At 42.0% G+C, this 19,435-nt stretch overlaps 1 protein-coding gene across 2 annotated transcripts; it reads right to left on the bottom strand.

Annotated features, from left to right (window-relative positions):
- Positions 1-841: 841 nt before the first annotated feature.
- pax3b (paired box 3b) lies at positions 842-18,839 on the bottom strand. 2 transcript variants are annotated; one of them, XM_089013317.1, is made up of 9 exons: positions 18,430-18,839; positions 17,261-17,496; positions 17,018-17,144; positions 16,807-16,938; positions 11,696-11,895; positions 9,820-9,985; positions 9,544-9,770; positions 5,998-6,280; positions 842-3,121 (listed from the first exon to the last, which is right to left on the bottom strand). In XM_089013317.1, exons 1-9 carry the CDS (start codon positions 18,482-18,484, stop codon positions 3,087-3,089), a joined length of 1,461 nt encoding a protein of 486 aa, XP_088869443.1. In that variant the 5' UTR covers positions 18,485-18,839; the 3' UTR covers positions 842-3,086. The 2 variants fall into 2 exon arrangements, with proteins under 2 accessions (XP_088869443.1, XP_088869444.1); XM_089013318.1 differs by having other exon boundaries at positions 9,544-9,755; positions 18,430-18,838.
- Positions 18,840-19,435: the final 596 nt, after the last annotated feature.

Raw genomic sequence — 19,435 nt, 5'->3', positions numbered from 1 at the left:
CTGCTGTTTGACAATCAGCAGTGGTCTTTTAAAGGACAACCGACGTCTCCGGACGAGTTGTGTCCATCATTTGTAAAATGGCTTCAAATGACTTCTACTGAGCGTATTTGACAAAGATTCCACCGCATATTAAAGCTATATTTTACCTTTCAAGACTCGCGCTGAATATTCGGCAAGAAGATGTTCTTGTTTTTGAGTTGGTGACGAGTCTGTACGTGACGTCACTGAAGGAACGCCCCTGACCGAAAAATAGGACACATTGTAGCAGTCCTTCCATCACGTCAATGCATTTTGCTGTGCTTGTTTGGTCTGAAAACGTCATGTTGCACCAAAAAGAGCCACAAGAGGGCGATTGTTTTGATTCTCCAGCAATGCAAGACGTCTTGGCGTGACGTCACGAACTGGGGGCGGGACTTTCTGAAAATGCCCAATTCGCAGCTCCATTTTTTGCAGATTTTGGACACTCGAAGTCATTTTTATGTGTGTTTTGCATTGGACTAAAAATATCAGCCTGCGTGTTTTGGCTATTTTAGATGCTATCAAACGTTTTTCTGATGTTAGTTCGGAAAGAAAAATGTGATGTCGGTTGTCCTTTAAGAAAGGCAGTTGTGTTCCATTTGGAGGTCTGGTGACCACCAATTGGTGGGCCTATTTTGGTTGGAGGGCTTCACGAGGGCCTTCAAAAGTACATATTTGTCTCTGAATGGGTTTGAACTCGATGACTCGATGAGGAGGGAGGGGACACTTGCCGCCTTTTTTTTCCCTTCACAATATGACCAAAATAAACACAAAGACTCCATTTAAGAATGTTCGAGAAGAAAACAATGAACAGAACAGCGAGTATTTTCCAGAATGTTTATTTCATTATAAATTATCATGACAATGTGCTTATAAACATACATGGCCTTGTGTAACGCCAGTTTTTTTCATACAAAAAAAAACATACAATGACTAAAAAAGAAGGAGTTCATTCTGCAAAGTATTTAAAGAATGGAGTGCTTTCAAGTCGGAAACTTTTTTTAATTGGATGCGAGAGGGGGAAAAAAAAATCCCCTTTTCTAGCTTGGAATGGTTTACGACAAAATCTCTTTGGAATGACAGCAATACGTCTGTGTAGGCTTTCAGTCGTACAGGAATGGTCCATCGATGAAAAGGTTTCTTCAGCCGTCGTCTGTACTTCTTTCAAGGTGTCGGACGTTTCACTTCTTATCCAAGAAGCTTCATCAGCAAACTAAAGTCTTACCGGTAGTTTCGACCCTATATATATCCCTACTGTCCAGACGTGGCGGTGCCGGAAACTGGTCCCTGCTCTCAGGTTGGGGGGAGCAGAGGACTAATCCTTGCGGCTCCACTGATTGCTTCTATTGTCCTGACTGACAACTGGCCTGATTGCCCAATTTGCCCTGGTATCACCTCATCAGCATAACTAAGCCCATGTTGCCTAAGAAATCTATTGTACGAATGATCCAAATTGACCATAATGGTGGGGTGAGGTTCAATTTGGATTGTTAATACAATAGACTGCTTAGGCAACATAGGCTTAGTTATGCTGACTTTAGACTTTAGTTTGCTGACGAAGTTTCTTGGATAAGAAGCGAAACGTCCGACACCTTCAAAGAAGTACAGATGACGGCTGAAGAAACCTTTTCATCGATCTTTGGAATGACTCTGAAATATGGATATTTTGTATTGGGCAAAATGGAGACAGCATGGTGGGACAAAATAATAATGTGACAATTTTGCCATCGTACTCCCAAATGTAATTTGTGGTGTTCTCGTCATCTCATGATGTGCCAACTTACAACCGGGTTCCGTCAGTCAAAATGGTCGTAAGTCGAAATCCATTCAAAATGTTTGATAGAGACTCTCGCCGGCCTTACCCGGCCTTTTTTTGCTGATGAAAACAAGTTCCATTGAACGTTTATGTAGTCCTAAAAGTCCATCTTCTGTGGGTCCTGGAATTCGAGTGACAATGAAAAAAACCCTGGCATTGGAGCGGATGCATTTTTGCAGTCGTCTGGCAGTGAATGAGTTAACTGTTTAAGAGATAGAGTCCAGTTAAAACAAACTGCCGTGTTGTGTTTTAACATTTGGTTAAGACACAAATTGTCTTGTGAAAAGTGTCATGAGGAGAAATACTTCCGCAAATGACGCGGCTAACATGCGATATGCGATCGATCGATTGATCGTCCATGTTTTATCTAAACTTTGCTGCTCTTTTACGTTCTCAAGTGTTTTGTGGTCGTGACTTGTGACCTGGATCTTAAAAAGGCTTTACGCCTGCGATCGCTCTTGCCTATCAAGCACACAGCCCACCCCTTTTGGTTACAACCACTTCTCTTCTTGGACTCTCTCATCTGTCACTTTCCCCAACATGACCTCTGACCTCCCGCGATGCCTTGTAGACGACTACAAAAAGCCAAGATCTGTTGCCGAAACGTCAATGAGTCACCGAGGAAGACGGAGGAGGATTGCGAGGGCTTCGTTGGGGTTTTCAATGAACTTCCCGAGCGGTCCAGCTGTGGTGTTTATTCACCGTTCTGCTATAATATAACCCACACATTGATTTCTCAAATTTCTCGATTGGGATCTCAAATGAATGCTATATAGATCAAATCAGCATGGCCTATTTCCTCCAAATGGGCCTTAGGAGGAACCGATTTGGGAGATAAATTTGGCCTTACCAAGAATTACAGACATCCTCAAGCGTTACATTGTGTAAATATGTTGCCTGGAGTCACCTAGCGGTAGTACATCGCGGTTTACAGTCACTGATGAAAATATTTTGAATAAAAAAACAAAAATCCCACACTAATCTTATGATTAGAGAGCTTCAGGAAGAAGTCACAGTGGCAACATCTGCACGACTGTCCAAAGTTAAGCGCTGAAACGAGTTCTGTCCAATGCAGAAAGATCCGCAGTGAATAAAAAAGTGTATTTGGTCTGGTATACCTTCTTGTCGTTCCCTTCTTAGAGTTTATCTGCTTGTCCTTTGCAAGAAATCCGGCATCCAAAGATATATTCCGATTGATTTTAGTCCTGTGGACGAATGATAGTCTTTGTACTTTGTAGAGTCAAGCTTTGGGTCAGGCTATTTCAGGCCTCAGGTAAGGAAGGGGACCTGGAAAAAATACAAATACATAAAAAAAAATGATGCTAGGGAGTGCAGATTTGAAATCCAATGTTGTATTAGGACATTTATGGTATGCTTGTCCAAGTAAAATGTAAAATGTCGGAGGGTGCTTTGAGAATATATAATTGATTGAAAAATGATCATTCACTCCAGTTTCAGACTGAATCGATCTGTCCGTCTCTCTCTCTAGCCATCCATCCATCCATATATAGGTCTTTATATCTATCAATAGATAGACCTAACGATAGATAGATAGATCTAAAGGTCTATCGACAGACTGATCGGTCTATCGACAGACTATGGACAGACTGTTCAGTCTACTGACAGACCACGGACAGACCGATCGGGCGATCGACAGACTACAGACAGACCGATCGGTCTATCGACAGACTACGGACAGACCGATCGGTCTATCGACAGACTATGAACAGACCGATCAGTCTATTGACAGACAGATCGACAGATAGACAAATAGATATTTCCTAAATCTACTTTTTTATTTTACAAAATGTATTCAAATTGATATCATCCTAGTATATAAATATTGAATTTGATAAAACCGATTGTGAAATGGAACCACCACCCCTATCACTGGAACCCAAAGCATCAATGCTGAATGCCGCCTACCCAGCTGACCTCAGTCCTCACACCTGTTTCTAATCGCCGCCCTGCCAGAGGCTATTAGGATCCATCCACCTCCGCTGCTTATTCAGCCCCGCTGATTAATCACATCAAGATGGACAGGTCAGGCTTGTGACGATGCGTAGGTGTATATGAGAACACGTGTTGTCCTGGTGACCGTCTTTGCTCACAAACAGGCTTAGGGTTGTTCGCATGTGTAACCTCGATTCTTTATTTACACCATGTTATTTTCCACGTATGCACCCTAATCTGTATGTGTTTTTTTTTACTGCATTTAGATAGTTCGATAGCCTTTTCATATTTGCTGCTGTATAAAGTTAGACATGTTGAGAGATTTTGGCTCATTTTCCCCGCTCTTTGAAGAGCCTTGTCCAGGGTTTACAGCAAGATGATTGGATGAGATTGATTGGTCAACCCCCTGTGGACCAAAATTGGAAACGTCGGCCGCTGTAATCACCGCATTACAGAAAACGACATCGCCCTGCAAATCCTGATTTGTCGGAGGTTGACTGCGAGACTTTCCTAACAGAAATGTGGAATGAAAAGAAGCTCTCATGACTCGAGGACTGAATCGTCTTGAAAGGGGCAAACACTCCGAGTTAGGACTTTCAAGCCTTGTTGAAGTTTGACTTTTGGGTGATGTGAGCTGACTTTACTGAAGAAGTGTGTCACAGTCTTGGTGGAATTACTTTTCAGGGGCAATCAGACATGCACAATTACTCCCAAAACTTGAGAATGGAGTGGGATTGCACCTTAACAAGCAGAACAGCAGCGACACTATACCCACACAATGAGATTTACATGAATGATAAGTGAAAATGAAAGACATGGTTGTCTTTGGTCATTCATTCAGACCTTATAATCTTCCCATAGGTGGTTGATAAAGTTGAAGCCAGTAAAGTTATTTAGTTAAATGTTAGTTTGGCGTATTGGCCACGGATTTGCTGGAAGAGAAAATGGCCTCAGGATGTAAATTGAGCAAAATGGCGGACAAAATGACGATCCAGGAGGTTTATCTCAACTCCTGATTGATGTACCGTATTTTCCGCTGTATAAGGCGCACCCAAAAGCCTTGATTTTTATCAAAAGATAACCTTGCGCCGTTTACGCAGGTGCACCTTATATATGGAAAATGTTCGAAAATACACTATTCATTGGGGGTGAACCTTATACAATGGTGAACCTTATACAATGGAAAATTCAACAACACACAAGTGTGCCTCACTATCAAGGGGCCGTGGGGAAAAGTAATACGTTATCCAATTACTGTACTATTTGGATGACTTAGTGGAAAAAAATGCTCGGTATGAGTGGCCCGCATCTCGTGATTTAATCGGAAAAAAAAAATCCTGCGGCTTCCAAGCGGTCACAAGAGTTTGACACACTCGGGGCGAATTTCTTTATAAATATCTGTCAATAGTGACTTTGCTGAAGAATATAAATAGCAAAAATTGAAAGCATATATCCACTGATCTGTTTAAGATACAGATCAGTCGAGCAAAACAAGATGGCCGTGCGAACCTTGCCAAACAAATAAAGGAAAAAAAAATACAGGAAACATCCGACTGACGACAGATTTCCGTTCCGACCAAACGGTCGTAAGTCAAAATGGTCGTAAGTCGAAATCCATTCAAAATGTTGAATAGAGACTCTGAGGCTAAATGACACGCAAACTCCGCCCCCTCTGGTGCCATCACACGGTCGATTGCTGTGCGAGAGTGACATGCTGGCTGGCTGACCAAAATTGTCGTACGCGTTGCCGGCCTGCTAGCGCGTTGCAGTGCCAGGCGTAGAATTAGGAAGTCGTGGTTGTAAGTACGGATGGTCGTAAATCGGATATTACCTAAATTATATCTCATACGAGACGAGCTATTTTCTGACTGAGTTGGTATTCATGCGACACTGACATTTTGTTGTTGGTGTTCAACACCGGCCGATTCGTAGTGTAATTTTCAGTGGCAGGCCATGAAGTTCATCACTAGGCCTTCAGTAGTGCTATGTCTGAATATATCCAGACTGGAAAAAGTGTGGTGTGATTTGCTAAAAGTCCACTAGAGGCTATCATCAGCCAGGAAATAACTGACCAACCGACTTTAATGGTGTCAGGCGTAGAATTAAAATTTGAAAAATAGGGTCGGGAGGTCGCGGTCGTAAGTACGGGTGGTCCTAAGTCGTAAGTGGGATGTTACCTGTATTTCTAAAAAGAAGTCTATTGACCTTACTTTGTCCGTATTGGCCATACTGGTAGGACGCCATGTGATCAACGGTGTAGCCTTGCGAGCTGTATGAGGCGGCAGGACAGTAGGACTGGGAAGTGGGCAGTGAAGGCAACGCTGACATGGATGGAACACTGGTGAGACCCTCCAGACCTTTGAAGTGATCCATGCGTTGGTTGCAAGTGGCGGCCATGCTGGCAGGTGCTTCAAGACCGCCAGTTAAAGGCGAGATGGCGTAGTCGCTTTGCGGCTGATGGGGAACGCCGCCATGATTCAACAGACCCATCACCTGGTGGAAAGACAGACGGAAGGACGCGCTTTCAAGAAGAACGCAAGCTTGTGTGTCAATGTTCTTGTTCATGTGGTGGCATGTTCTTCACACTGTCATCAAATATTTTGTCACATGATTGTGATGTATGTGGATTGTTTGAAAATCCATTAAAGGGAACACTACAATCATACGTCCCAATGTCTAGATCGGAGCTTGCTAACACAAATTGTTCATTGAGCCATAGTGGACCAAAATAAAGAAACAAACAAAATAATAACTAAATAAATACATAAATACACAAAAATAAATAAAGAAATAAATCAATAAATAAATAGTTTAATTACATTTTGTGCTTTGTTACAGCTTCAACTGTTTTCAAAGCACTATATCAATTAATGTGAATTGTAAATAAATAAATGACCCGGTCCTGGATCTGATTCCGGGGTCCAATGGACTCTCCGAAAACATCCTGACTCCGCTCCAGAGACTGAGAATTAACTAATTTGTTCAACAGCTTCAACTATTCTCAAACTCCAGCGCTGCAAAAAATAAATAACTTATATATTTAATATAGTCTGAGATCAAAAGACAAAACATGTGCAAGCTTGACGTTCCTTGAGAAAAGCATTAAGCTGTTGACCTGGTCTTGATTAGCCACACAATAATCCAATTTGGACGTCCATTATTTGGCCGGCAAAGCACGGGAAAGAGCTGCAGGCCCAAAAAGTTCAACCAGTGTCCAAGTGGGAATGATAGCAGCAAACTCCTTGAAAAATATTCCAGGAAAAATCAAGGACGTCTTAACTCATTCACTGCCATTCACCAATTTATTCGGGAATTGAAAATATGACGTAGAGCGCCATTCACGAATTTGTTCGGGTTTTGTTTTTTCATGCTAGGGTGCCGATAAAGCGCTGGCCATGGCCCCTGGCAATGTTTTTTTCCTTTTCCACAAGGGGGCAGCATTGACTCTTTTTCCATGTTAGCGCTTTGTTCCAGCTTCAGCTGTTGTTAAAGCGCTATATCAACCAATATGGATGTATTGCATTGGATTTTGGAAAGCCGCCCTCATTTCAACATCATATAACTCCAGACCCATATCATTTAGGATTTTTTTTTTCTGATGAAAGAAGAAAGTCGGAGGTTTCTTATGATGAATTGAATTTTTAATGTCGTTTTTTTTTACTGCCACCCCCATTTCAAGCTCAAATAACTCCAAACCCATGTCATTTAGGAATTAACTTTTTCTGATGAAAGAAGAGAGTCTAAGGTTTCTTACGCTGCATGAATGTTTATGTAGTACTACTACTATTATTATTATTATTATTATTTATTATTATTTAGTATTAGTATTATTATCATTATTATTAGCGTTATTATTATAATTATTATTAATATTATTAATTGCGCAGATGTAGGCAATCCATCAGCTATGCGTCTTCAGTTGACCTCATTCAAGATGTCTTGAAAATCTATTAGCAGGCTATCTTGTTGTCTAGCTGGCTATCTAGCTATTTAGCAAGCTACTCTATCCATTTGCTAGCTAGCTAGCTTGCTATCTATATGAGTTACTTCCGAGTTGAGTGAACGCTGGCGCGTGCGGCTGCCGCTGCTCACCCACAGAGAAAAACATATCCTGTGACTGTAAAGTGACCTTGAGAGTTTTGAAAGGTGCTCATCAATGAAATGTATTATTGTTATTATTAATAAAACTCAATATTCTGTGGGTCCTGGAATTCAAATGACAATGACAACAACCCTGGCACTGGAGTGGAGACATTTTTGCACACGTCGGGCACTGAATGAGTTTGAATGAGAAATTGAGGCTCTGCTCGTCACCTTTTAATGACTGGGTAAGTAAAGCTGCAATCTGTAAATGTATCATCTGCATCAGAGCAACGACTGGAGGCTCCTGGAGCTCTTCATCGTAATAAGAAGCAGGGATGTGTCCTCCTCGCCCTGTAAGTGACATATTTTTCTTCATCCACTCCCACACATGGTACTGCTTAAATCATTTCCAAGTAGGAGAGGAGAGACGAGCGAGTCCATGTTGACTTGGGAGAGAGCGAGCGGTGTTGTCTTGTAAAATTTTCCTCCGAACAAAATGAAATGGGACATTTGGAAGGTTTGGTGAAGCAGGAACCCATGGCAAAAATCAGTGGAGGATCCAGTAACCCATCGCTACTTTGGCTGCATAGTAGAACTGGAATGACGCGAGTTCTTATGTTATATCAGTGTCTGAAATAGCGTCTGCCCGGATGCCCGGGGCGTGCAACTTATCCGTCGGGCGTACAATTTACAAAGCCTCTCAGCCCGGGTGGCCGACAACTTCTTCAAGAAAAAAAAACAAAAATGAAAGAGTTTTTTTCAAATCAAATGTTTGCTTTATTTAATAAAGCAAACGTTTGAACAAAGATTTCGGAATCAGAATAAATGATTCCGATTTCAAAATCTTCATTTACCGATGAAAAGGTTTCTTAAAGCCGTCATCTGTACTTCTTTGAAGGTGTCGGACGTTTCGCTTCTTAACGAAGAAACTTCGTCAGTCTTACTGGTAGTTTCGGCCCGATATATATTCCTACTGTCCAGACGTGGCGGTACATGACTCTGCTATGATATAGGGGGAGATATATATATATATATATATATATATATACAAATCTTCATTCAGTTTGGAAACGTGTGAATTTCGGTTCGTTTGACAATTTGCATACTCGGCACGGCGGCCAATCAGAAGCCTGCTTGGTGCTTCCATCTTTCCCCGAGCGTTATAAGGTCGTGCATTTGCATATCATTTTCCAAAGTAGATTCACAGAACCTCAGCCCCAGAAGAAAGATTCAAAAGAAGCTAACAAAATTTAGGACGCTACAAAAGGTAAACATACATTATTCCATGACTGTAAAGTGTACTTGAGAGTCCAAAGACAAAAATGGCGGAAATGGGATAAAGGTTTGCGTGTTTGCTTTCGACATTCAGCTTGTCGTAGACGTGCACATTTCCCAATGACGTCCCTGATCCACTGGTGAAAAGGACGCTTTGATCCTCTCAAGAATCATCCACTGGTCTGTGTGATTTTCACTCAAAGGAATGATGCGCAAGAAACCCACTGACAAGCCAGTCACATTTCAGTCTACTCATTTCATGCCGATCTGTTTCCTTGATAGCCTGGGGCACAAGGGCAACCGCTGCCTCACACAGTGGTTAAAAGGCCAACCCCCGTCAGGAACAAAATCATTACAGGAGTATGTATCAAAGTCAGACATGACAGATGGTTCCTCACCTGCGGCGAGAGCCCATTTCCAATGGCGGCGTTCATGGTCCCGGCGGGGCCACCGGGGCTCACGAAGCTTTCCGAATATCCTGAGAAGGAATGGCGTCCGGAAGCAAGGCAGTAGGCGGAGTTTCCCTCAACTGGACCTCCTCCAGAACTGGGCACTTGGTGACCCGACGACGGCGGCAGAGGCTGCGGTCGATGTAGAGTGCTGGGCGGGTCTGAGGGGATAGATACTGGATACTAGATACTAGCGATCGGTGAGGTGAGACCACACCTACGTACCTTGCGCTACAGAGGAAGAGACATAGGTACTGTCCGAGAGTTGGTAAGGAGTAAGGCTGGACATGGCTGAAGGTGGGAAACCACCTGGTATCAGATGATTAAAGGACAAGATCTGGTTGGCCCCGGCTTGCTTCCGCCACCTGGCCCTTCGGTTGCTGAACCAGACCTTTCAGTGTTGGGACATTGTTGGTGGAGGTGAGTGTATGGTACTACAGACGCTCCCCAACTTTCAAACATTCCAGTTAGGACGTTACGGTGCATACAAACAGTTTTGCGGCTAACATTTTCGCGGGCAGGATGTTTACGCGACGGACACCAAGGTTGACCAATCAGAGTTCAGGCCCCGATCCGCCGAGCTTGCTGATGATTGGCGGCATAGAGTGTGTGGGTGGGGAGGAAATCCCTCTTCCCAGTTGACGATCCAGGAGGACGCGATGCATAACAAACAGTAATGGCTGCTGGCACGTAATTACTAAATTACATTACAAGTAGTTTCAGTCATTAGTGAAGACCCAAAGATAGATGTCGTCGTACTACAGTAGGTGTGAATTTATTTTCCGACTGTGTTTGATACTTCCCCGTTCAGTGTTTGACTTAAACATAGATTCCATACAAAATATAGCACAGAACCAACTTACGAACAAATTCACCTTACGAACGAATCTCATTCATAAGGTGAGAAGCGTCTGTATGTTCAATCAATCAATCAAAATGCTGGATTTCATTCGATTGTATCGTATTTTCCGATGTATAAGGCGCACCCCCAATAAATGGTGTACTTTCAAACTTTTTCCATATATATGGTGCATCGGACTATAAGGCACAACTTAAAGGACAACCGACAAGTTGTGTCCATAATTTGTAAAATCACTTGAAATGACTTCTACTGAGTGTATTTTACAAATATTCCACCGTATATAGCCATATTTTACGTTTTAAGACTGCACTGAATAGTCAGGAAGTCTAGTTTTTGAGTTTATGACGATCCCCACGTGACGTCACGTTTGGAACGCCCCTGACCGAGAAAGCCACACACAATGCATTTTGGGTACTTTGTTTGGTCTGAAAACTTCGTGTTGATGGCAAAATTAGAAGGAAAACACATAAATAGCGCGATGGTGAATCGTTGTGTGTTGCACCAAGACTACTTGATACTAGTTGACACAAATTCCCAGCAGACAAATCAGCCCATTTCCAACGGAGCTTGGGTGCCATCTTCTGCATTTTCTGGGCGCTACATTGGAGTCCAAATGCCTCAAAATGACACGGAACGACTTCTTTAATCAATTGCAAACATTTATGCTTTCCTCTTCAGAACTATTTGAATCATATTGCTAACTGGATGAGTCACAAGAAAGCATCTTCTCTGAATCTGAAGCCATTGTTTTGATTCTCGAGCAAGGCAAAGACGTCCTGGCGTGACGTCACGAACAAGGGGGCGGGACTTTCTGAAAATGCCCAATCCGCAGCTCAATTTGTTGGATTTTTAGCACACTTGAAGTCATTTTTATTGTTGTTTTGCATTTGACTAAAAATACTGGCCTGTGTGTTTTGGGTCTTTTAGTTGCTATAAAACGTTTTCCTGATGTCAGTTAGCAAACAAAAAGTGGTGTCGGTTTAAATCAATGAAGAAATGTCTTCCAAATCTAATATATAAATAATATATAAAACATTTCCAAATATAACACACACCACATTATAAGGTGCTCCAGTAGAGGCTGAGGTGACACACTACGTACTTCTAAAGATAGATAAGGCATGCTGGCATATAAGGTCTTCTTTTGAAGGAAATAGCCTTATAAACTGGAAAATATAAGTATGATATAGTGAGTATAAGTAAGGTAGTGGTCAGACGTGTGTTGGTGTCATCTCCTACTTGGACTCTGGCCTCCGTCAGTTTAGCCCTTTGGGCCAGTTCCTCCCTGGTGTAGATGTCCGGGTAGTGAGTCCTCTCAAAAGCTCTCTCCAGCTCCTCCAGCTGCTCCGCCGTAAAGGTGGTCCGACTGCGCCGCTGTTTCCTTTTCAGGGGAAGATCCGGTTCGGAATCCACGTCGGAACCCTCGTCGGAGTGACTCGCTAATCAATAAATAGGAGAGATGGGGACAACAAAAACACTTCATATATTTCCCCTCATTTAAGATTTTTAAACAGGCAAAAAGAAATAGCGAAGGAATATTGAAGGGTCTTTTTAATCAACAATCAAAACATATTTGGTGAAGTCAAAATCAGACATGACGGAGTCACTAATGGCCACCTGACTTTAAAAAACAGACAACCAAATAAACAGATATATGCGAGATATCTGAGAGGTTGTCCTTTCAGCGTCTGTCTTTGCCCCCCCCCCCCTCCCCGAATGTTGTGTTCCAGCCATATTTCTCTCTTTCTCGGGCTCTCTCTTGGCCTCTTTGTCCTCCCCCCCCACAAAAAAAAAAGCTGATCTCTTTGCTGGCGATTTCCACGCTCCATCTGTGGAATCCGTCACGGCTTCACGGTGGAAGGCTTGTCACCTGCCCCACGGGGGAGCGGAGCAGGCTAAGGGGGTGCCTTAAAAGGAACGTAGAAGAGATGGGGGCAGCCAGGGGGCATTTTAGCCCCCCGCCCGCCCACCCCCACTCTCATAGAAAACTCTTTCCTCTAGAGGAAAGAGTACAAGCACCTTCGGGGGTGCGTTGTTGTTTGCTGATGTACGTGGAGAGTTTGTCCGATCGGCGGAGCTGAGGAGGGTTTGGGGTTTTGGGGGTCGATCCAGTTTAGAGGAGAAAAGAAAACTGTTTCATTCAACAAAGCGAAGCCCCCCGAGAGGCACAAGCGCGTGGGACCCCAAAGTAAAACAAACGCGCCCGAGCTTAAGTCAACCACAAAGTGTCTTCTGCACACTAGGGCTTAACTCATTCACCCACATTCACATCATAATAATAATCATAATCATAATAATAACAAAAATAAAAACAAAAATAAAAACAAAAATAATAATAAAAACAAAAATAATAATAATAATAAAAACAAAAATAATAATAATAATAAAAACAAAAATAACAAAATAATAATAATAATAATAGTAGTAATAGTCGTAATAGTAGTAATAATAGTAATAATAATAACAATAATAACAATAATAACAACAAAAATAATAACACAAATAACAAAAATAATAAATAACAAAAAAACAATAATAACAAAAATAACCTAATTAACAAAAATAATAATAACAATGACAATAATAATAATAATAATAATAATAATAATAATAATAATAATAATAATAACACATTTCAGTTATAAGTGCCTTTCAAAACTCAAGGTCACTTTACAGTCACAGGATACGTTTTTCTGTGGGTGAGTAGCGGCAGCCACACGCGCCATTTACTCGGAAGTAACTCTGCTAGAAAGCTAGCTAGCTAATAGATAGCTAACAGATAGCTAGCGAGTCCTTCACTCAACCCGGAAGTAACTCAAATAGAAAGCTAGCTAGCTAATAGACAGCTAATTCGATAGCCAAGTAACTCTGATAGAAAGGTAGCTAGCTAATAGACAGCTAACAGATAGCTAGCTAGTCCTTCACTCAACCGGGAAGAAACTCAGATAGAAATGTATGATTATTATAAATTCGGGAATGGCAGTGAATGAGTTAATATGACATTTATTTTGAAAGGGTGACTGGGGAAAACGCTTAAAATATCACCACATTGTTAAAAGGGATGACGACGGGTATTCAAGAGTGTGATGGGGGAAAAAAAGTGTTGGGTGAGTGGTTGGGTGGGGTGGTGGGTGGTGGGGGGCTTTCAGGAAATGGTTACCTGTCAATTTTAACTCAACGTGTTTCTAACCTTGTTTCCTGTGTGCTGTGAGAGAGTGACCTCACGCTGTCCTTTGACCTTTTCCGTTCCCTGTCTTTTAATTTTCGTCTCACCACTCGGGGTCAAAGAGAGGAGGGGGCGAAAAGTATGTCAATAGCCTACAAGGTGAACTCTTCACATGAAAAACTGTCATTCTTCGTTATCGAGGTCCATTTAAAGGACAACCGACACCATTTTTTTTGTTTCCTAACTGACATCAGAAAAACGTGTGATAGCATCGAAAATAGCCAAAACACGCAGGCTGATATTTTCAGTCAAATGCAAAACACCAATAAAAACCACTTAAAGTGACCTAAAACTATTTAAAAATGACCTCAAAGATGGCAAGTTTCAGAAGGTCCCGCCCCCTTGTTCGTGGTGTCACCTCAAGACGTCTTGCTTTGCTGGAGAATCAAAACAATGGCTTCAGATTGGGAGAAGATGCTTTCTTGTTACTCATCCAGTTATGAATAGGATTCAAATAGTTCTGAAGAGGAAAGCATACATGTTTGCAATCCATTAAATCATTTATTCCGTGCCATTTTGAGGCAATAGGGGGTGGGGAAATGTAGCACTAAAAAATAGGCAGAAAATGGCGACAAAGCTCCGTGTAAGGAGTTAATCAGACCGTTTCAACAGGCTGATTAATTCCTTACACGGAGCTCCGTGTAAGGAGTTAATCAGACCGTTTCAACAGGCTGATTAATTCCTTACACGGAGCTTTGTCGCCCTCTTCTGCCTCTTTTTGGTGCTACATCAAGTTTTTAGACCAAACAAAGGACATTAAAATGCATTGACGTGATGGAAGGACTGCTACAATGTGTCCTTTTTTCGGTCAGGGGCGTTCCTTCAGTGACGTAAGGTGAGGACTCGTCACCAACTCAAAAACAGGACTTCCGGAATATTCAGCGCGAGTTTTGAAAGGTAAAATCTAGCTCTATGCGGTGGAATCTTATTAAAATACGCTTAGTAGAAGTCATTTGAAGCCATTTTACAAATTCTGTACACAACTTGTCCGGAGTCGTCGGTTGTCCTTTAAAAGGAGGGGAATTACCGCAAATACCCTCTACCCAAAAAGCGCAGTTAGTCGGACTTCAAAGTTGCACCGCCCGCCATTGATTAATTGCTCTTTGAATCCATATCAGTGAGTCACAAGAAATGTGTGAAAAGGAGAAAGAGGCTTGAATGAAGGATAGAAGAGCCATTCATTTGACCAGAAGAACTATGTTTTCATGCTTGGACAGACATCATGCATGGGCTTAGTCGAAAAGACAAAAAACTCACGAGAGGGAGAGCCCCCCCCCCCCCCCCCCTCGAGGGTAGAGGGGAGTGATTTTGGTCATAGTGCCCCCCCCCCTCCCTCCTCATGAGTGACACTTTGATTCTTTCAATTGGACAGACAGAGCCCTCTTCAGCACACATTTGGCTCCAGACGCTAGTAGCTAGTCGCTATTTTCACATCCTTGTTGGGCCTGTTGTAGCTGGCTATCCGTTGGCTATCTATCCAGTTATCTATTGGCTTGCTATTGGCTAACTGGATGGCTGGATGTCTATTGGCTTTCTAATGGCTAGCTGGCTAGTTAGCTGGCTATCTGTTGGCTATCTATCCAGCTGGCAAGCTATCTATTGGCTAGCTGGCTGACTGACTGGCTGACTATTGGCTAGCTGTCTGCTGGCTATCTGTTAGCTAGCTATTAGCTATCTAGTGGCTAGTGAGCAAGTTTTTTATCTATTTGAGTTACTACGCGTTGAGTGAATGCTGGCTATGCATTTGACTAAAAATATCAGCCTGCGTGTTTTTGGTATTTTAGATGCTATAAAACGTTTTTCCGATCCGTTAGGAAACAAAAAAATGGCGTCGGTCGTCCTTTAAATGACACACCGCATGCCTTCTTGCGCTCCATTTCTTTTTTCTCTTACCAAAAAACCTCGTCCCCCTGTCCCCCAATCCAAGCATATGGCAACCTGTTGCCAAACTTGGACCCCAGTGTTTTGTTTTGTTTTGTTTTGAAACACACCCACATTATTTGCACAAACAAAGTCGCGCTCCGTTTGTGTGACAAAGACAGCTAAATCTTAATGTCCCTTTCATGTATTGTCTGCTCAGGGTTGCCTTTCTGTGGCGCCCGAGACTTACAATCAGCTCAGGAGAATGGAGGCACGTTGAAGGAATGCGCCTCAAGAAAGCCAAATGATCACATGACGACTGCGCTCACCATGGGAAGGGTGCTGCTTTTCTTTTTTTTTCCTTCCAAACGTTGCGAGCTTATTCAATTAGCCCTTTTCACAATCCCTTTTTTGCCAAATATAGTTCTCCCTTTGGATGTTTGTTTGGATGTTTCAAAGCGTGTGAATCTGTGTGCGCACGGGACGAAATGGAAATGGATCAGCCCCTTGAGAAAGACTCCTCTCGATTGTGTGGCTAATTGACGCTAACAAAGATACAAAGAAGCTAAAAAGAACAAAAACCAGAGCTAAAAAGCTAGCTTGACAAGTTTGAACTCATTCACTGCCATTTAATTTGTAAACAGATAAGTAGACCTAATGAACTTAACACAACTCGCAAGCTAGCTATTAGCCAGCTAGATTTCTATCTATTTGAGTTACTTCCGAGTTGAGTGAATGCTATCGTATGCGGCTGGAGTATGATCGGTCCCTGAGAGCAGGGACCTATCATAGCAGAGTCCGGCACCGCCATGTCTGGACAGTAGGAATATATATGGGGCCTAAACTACCAGTAAGACTTTAGTTTGCTGAAAAAGTTTCTTGGATAAGAAGCGAAACGTCTGACACCTTCAAACAAAGAAGTATAGATGACGGCCGAAGAATTTTGTCACATGCATTATTCACCAAGTGGGAATTGGATGTTTATGCAAAATGAGCGATGCATGCACACACACACGCGCACATGCATTCGCACAGCACCCCGTCGCGAGCACTAAAACATCACCTGCTGTTTGATTTACTGTCTAACCTCATGGGAAAAGCATTAGACACGGAGACACGGTCGATAAAGAATTCGAAAGTCCACTTTTGCCCCCTTTTTTTCTCCATTCAACAACATGGCGTCAACATGGCGTCGACCGAATAACACAATTCAGCGACGCGTAAAATAAACACTTTGCAAATAAAAGCGGTGACGGTTACTCACATCTGTCTCCGAGGATTCCTTCGATGCTGTGTTTAGCCCTGCGGTCACTTTCCTCCTGTTGACTTTTGTCCACGTCGTCTTCGTCGTCTTTTCCCACAAACTTGTTGCGCATGACGCGATCGATGGAACCGACTGCAAAACAAAATGGAGCCATTTCACCGACTAATAATGATCATCATCGTTAATTGCTCCTCTCTCTTTTTTTTTTTACCTGAGGGAACACCGTCGCGATGACATATCCCATCTTTGAGTAATCGATCTCGGGTCTCCCAACTAAACATAACCGGGTTGTCTCGTTTGCATGCTTCGATTCGCTTCTCGACATCCGGCGTGGTTGTCTGCGTCAAACGTCAAAATAGAAATAAATATAATATAAAATATATATAGATAAGTGTTTTTTTTTTTAATTCACTCTTCACGTCCAGATGTGTTTTTGTTGTTGTTCTGTATGTACCTTTGGTTTGCTGCCCCCGATGGCCCCCGGTCTGATGGAACCGGTTTCTTGGTACCTGCAAAGGATTTTGGACACGCATCCGTGGGAAACCCTGAGTTGTCGTGAAATGACGCAAGGTCTGATGCCGTGATGGGCCATTTCCACGATCTTGTGTCGAATGTGGTTGGGTAAAGGCCTGCCGTTGATGAAAACGCCACCCAGCTGGTTGACTCGACCTTGACCCAGCGGGGTTGACACTGCCACGTCGGGGGGGGAAAACAACATATAAAATATACTTTTAAAGATATACAAAAAGAAAACATTTGTAAGGTATAATTTCTAAGTTTGTTTTAACATGCACAGCTTATTTCATAACTTTGCTGCGGTGTTACTTCCGGGTAGAGCGAACGCTGCTCAACCGGACACACAAAAAGAAGTTCTTATCCCGTGACTGTGAAGTATCCTTGAAAGTTTTGAAAGAAAGCGCTTAGAAATAAAGTGCATTGTTATTTATTATAACGAAGCATATTTAGATGAGTATCTGTGACGTTATGGATATTTTTTGGTTCACCACGTCACCGTTTTTTTACGAAAGAAGATTAAGGCCACGGAAGAAAAATAATGATGGTTAGCAAGATTCTCAGTTTTCGCACAGAAGTCTAACTTTCAAGTGAGAATTTTGACTTTAAAGTCAGAATTCTAACTTTAAAGTGAGAGTGCTCACTTTGTTCTCAGAATTCTGACTTTAAAGCCAGAATTGTCCATTTAAAGTCAGAATTCAGACTTCAAATTTAGAATTCCGATTTTAAAGTGAGAATTGTAACTTAATTCTCAGAATTCTGAATTTAAATTCTGACTTTAAAGTCCGAATTCTGACTTTAAATTGAGAATTCTGGTTTTAAAGTAAGAATTCCGACTTTAAATTTTGACTTAAAAGTGATAATTTTGATAATAAAGTCAGAATTCTGACTTTAAAGGCAAAACTCTCAATTTAGAGTCAAAATCCTGAGAATAAAGTGAGAACCTTGTCATCCCTTTTTTCTAGAATGGCCCTAATCCTTTTCCGTACAAATTCTACACGCGTTGCAGACTAAATATTTGGCCGTTCGCGGTGGTAACAACCAAGTCGATTTTTTTTTCAAGTAACAAGAAATACTACCAACTATAAGTGACAGCCGGCGAAGTTGTACCTTCCAGAGGGAAGCCACTGCGTGGGTAATTGTGAGCCAGCGTGGGTCTCATCATCGTGGGGAAAGACCCAGCCAGCGTCGTCAAAGCGTCTCCTCCAAAATCCAAAGAGGGAAAAACGCCACCAAATGAGGGAGCCTGCTCGAGATTTTGGATCAATAAAAGAACTTTCTTGCTCCCGACGAGCGTCAGATCATCCGGGTTCGGGATCAATTATTGATTGGTCAAAAGACGATCGCTTCGCTCCGATATATGGAAGATGACAAAAGAGATCCGAATGGCGACTTTCCACGTGATCCACGCGATGTGTTTTTTGGGATGTTTTTCAAAAGATGGTGCGTCCACAAGGCGACATGTTGTCCTTATTTGTTGATATCCTCCAAAGTGGAAGTGTGGCGGAGCTCATCACACATCCAGTCGGGCGCGCCGGGCTCTGATTGGTCAAAAGGGGGAAGTCCCGCAAAGAAAATGTCCGACGTGGTTGGCTGAGTGCAACAAAAAAAAAAGTTTTTTTTTGTCCTGTCACAAAACCACGCAACAGTTTTGCACACAAAAAAAGCAGCTTCAGTCTTCTGGCAGGGAAGAAACAGCTCGTGACAAAACGTCCTCAAAAACTTTCCAAAACGAAACGTGTTTTGGGGCATCCAAAGAGCAACAAAAAGCTGTCAATAAAAATGTCAACATTGATTTTTTAAATCAACTCCCACGAGGTTTTTATTATTTCTTAGTAAAACTAAAACCAAGGTGGAAATTTCCAATGTGGCAAATCAAAAGTTTAATACGTATATATATATATATATATATATATATATATATATATATATATATATATATATATATATACACACACACACACGTTTTATTTGTGATTATATTTTATTGATTATAGTAGCTATGCTTGTCTGTGACTGTAAAGTGTGTCCTTGAAAGCTTTGAAAGGCGCTTAAAATGTAATGTATTATTATTACTATTATTATTGTAATACATATACATGGACATAGACATACA

Source organism: Hippocampus bargibanti, linkage group LG14, assembly GCF_051943395.1.
Source record: "Hippocampus bargibanti isolate YZ-2025 linkage group LG14, ASM5194339v1, whole genome shotgun sequence".
NCBI classification, from domain to species: Eukaryota; Metazoa; Chordata; class Actinopteri; order Syngnathiformes; family Syngnathidae; genus Hippocampus; species Hippocampus bargibanti.
The sequence above is the reverse complement of the archived record's forward strand: the minus strand, read 5'-3'. Positions and strand labels throughout refer to the sequence as shown.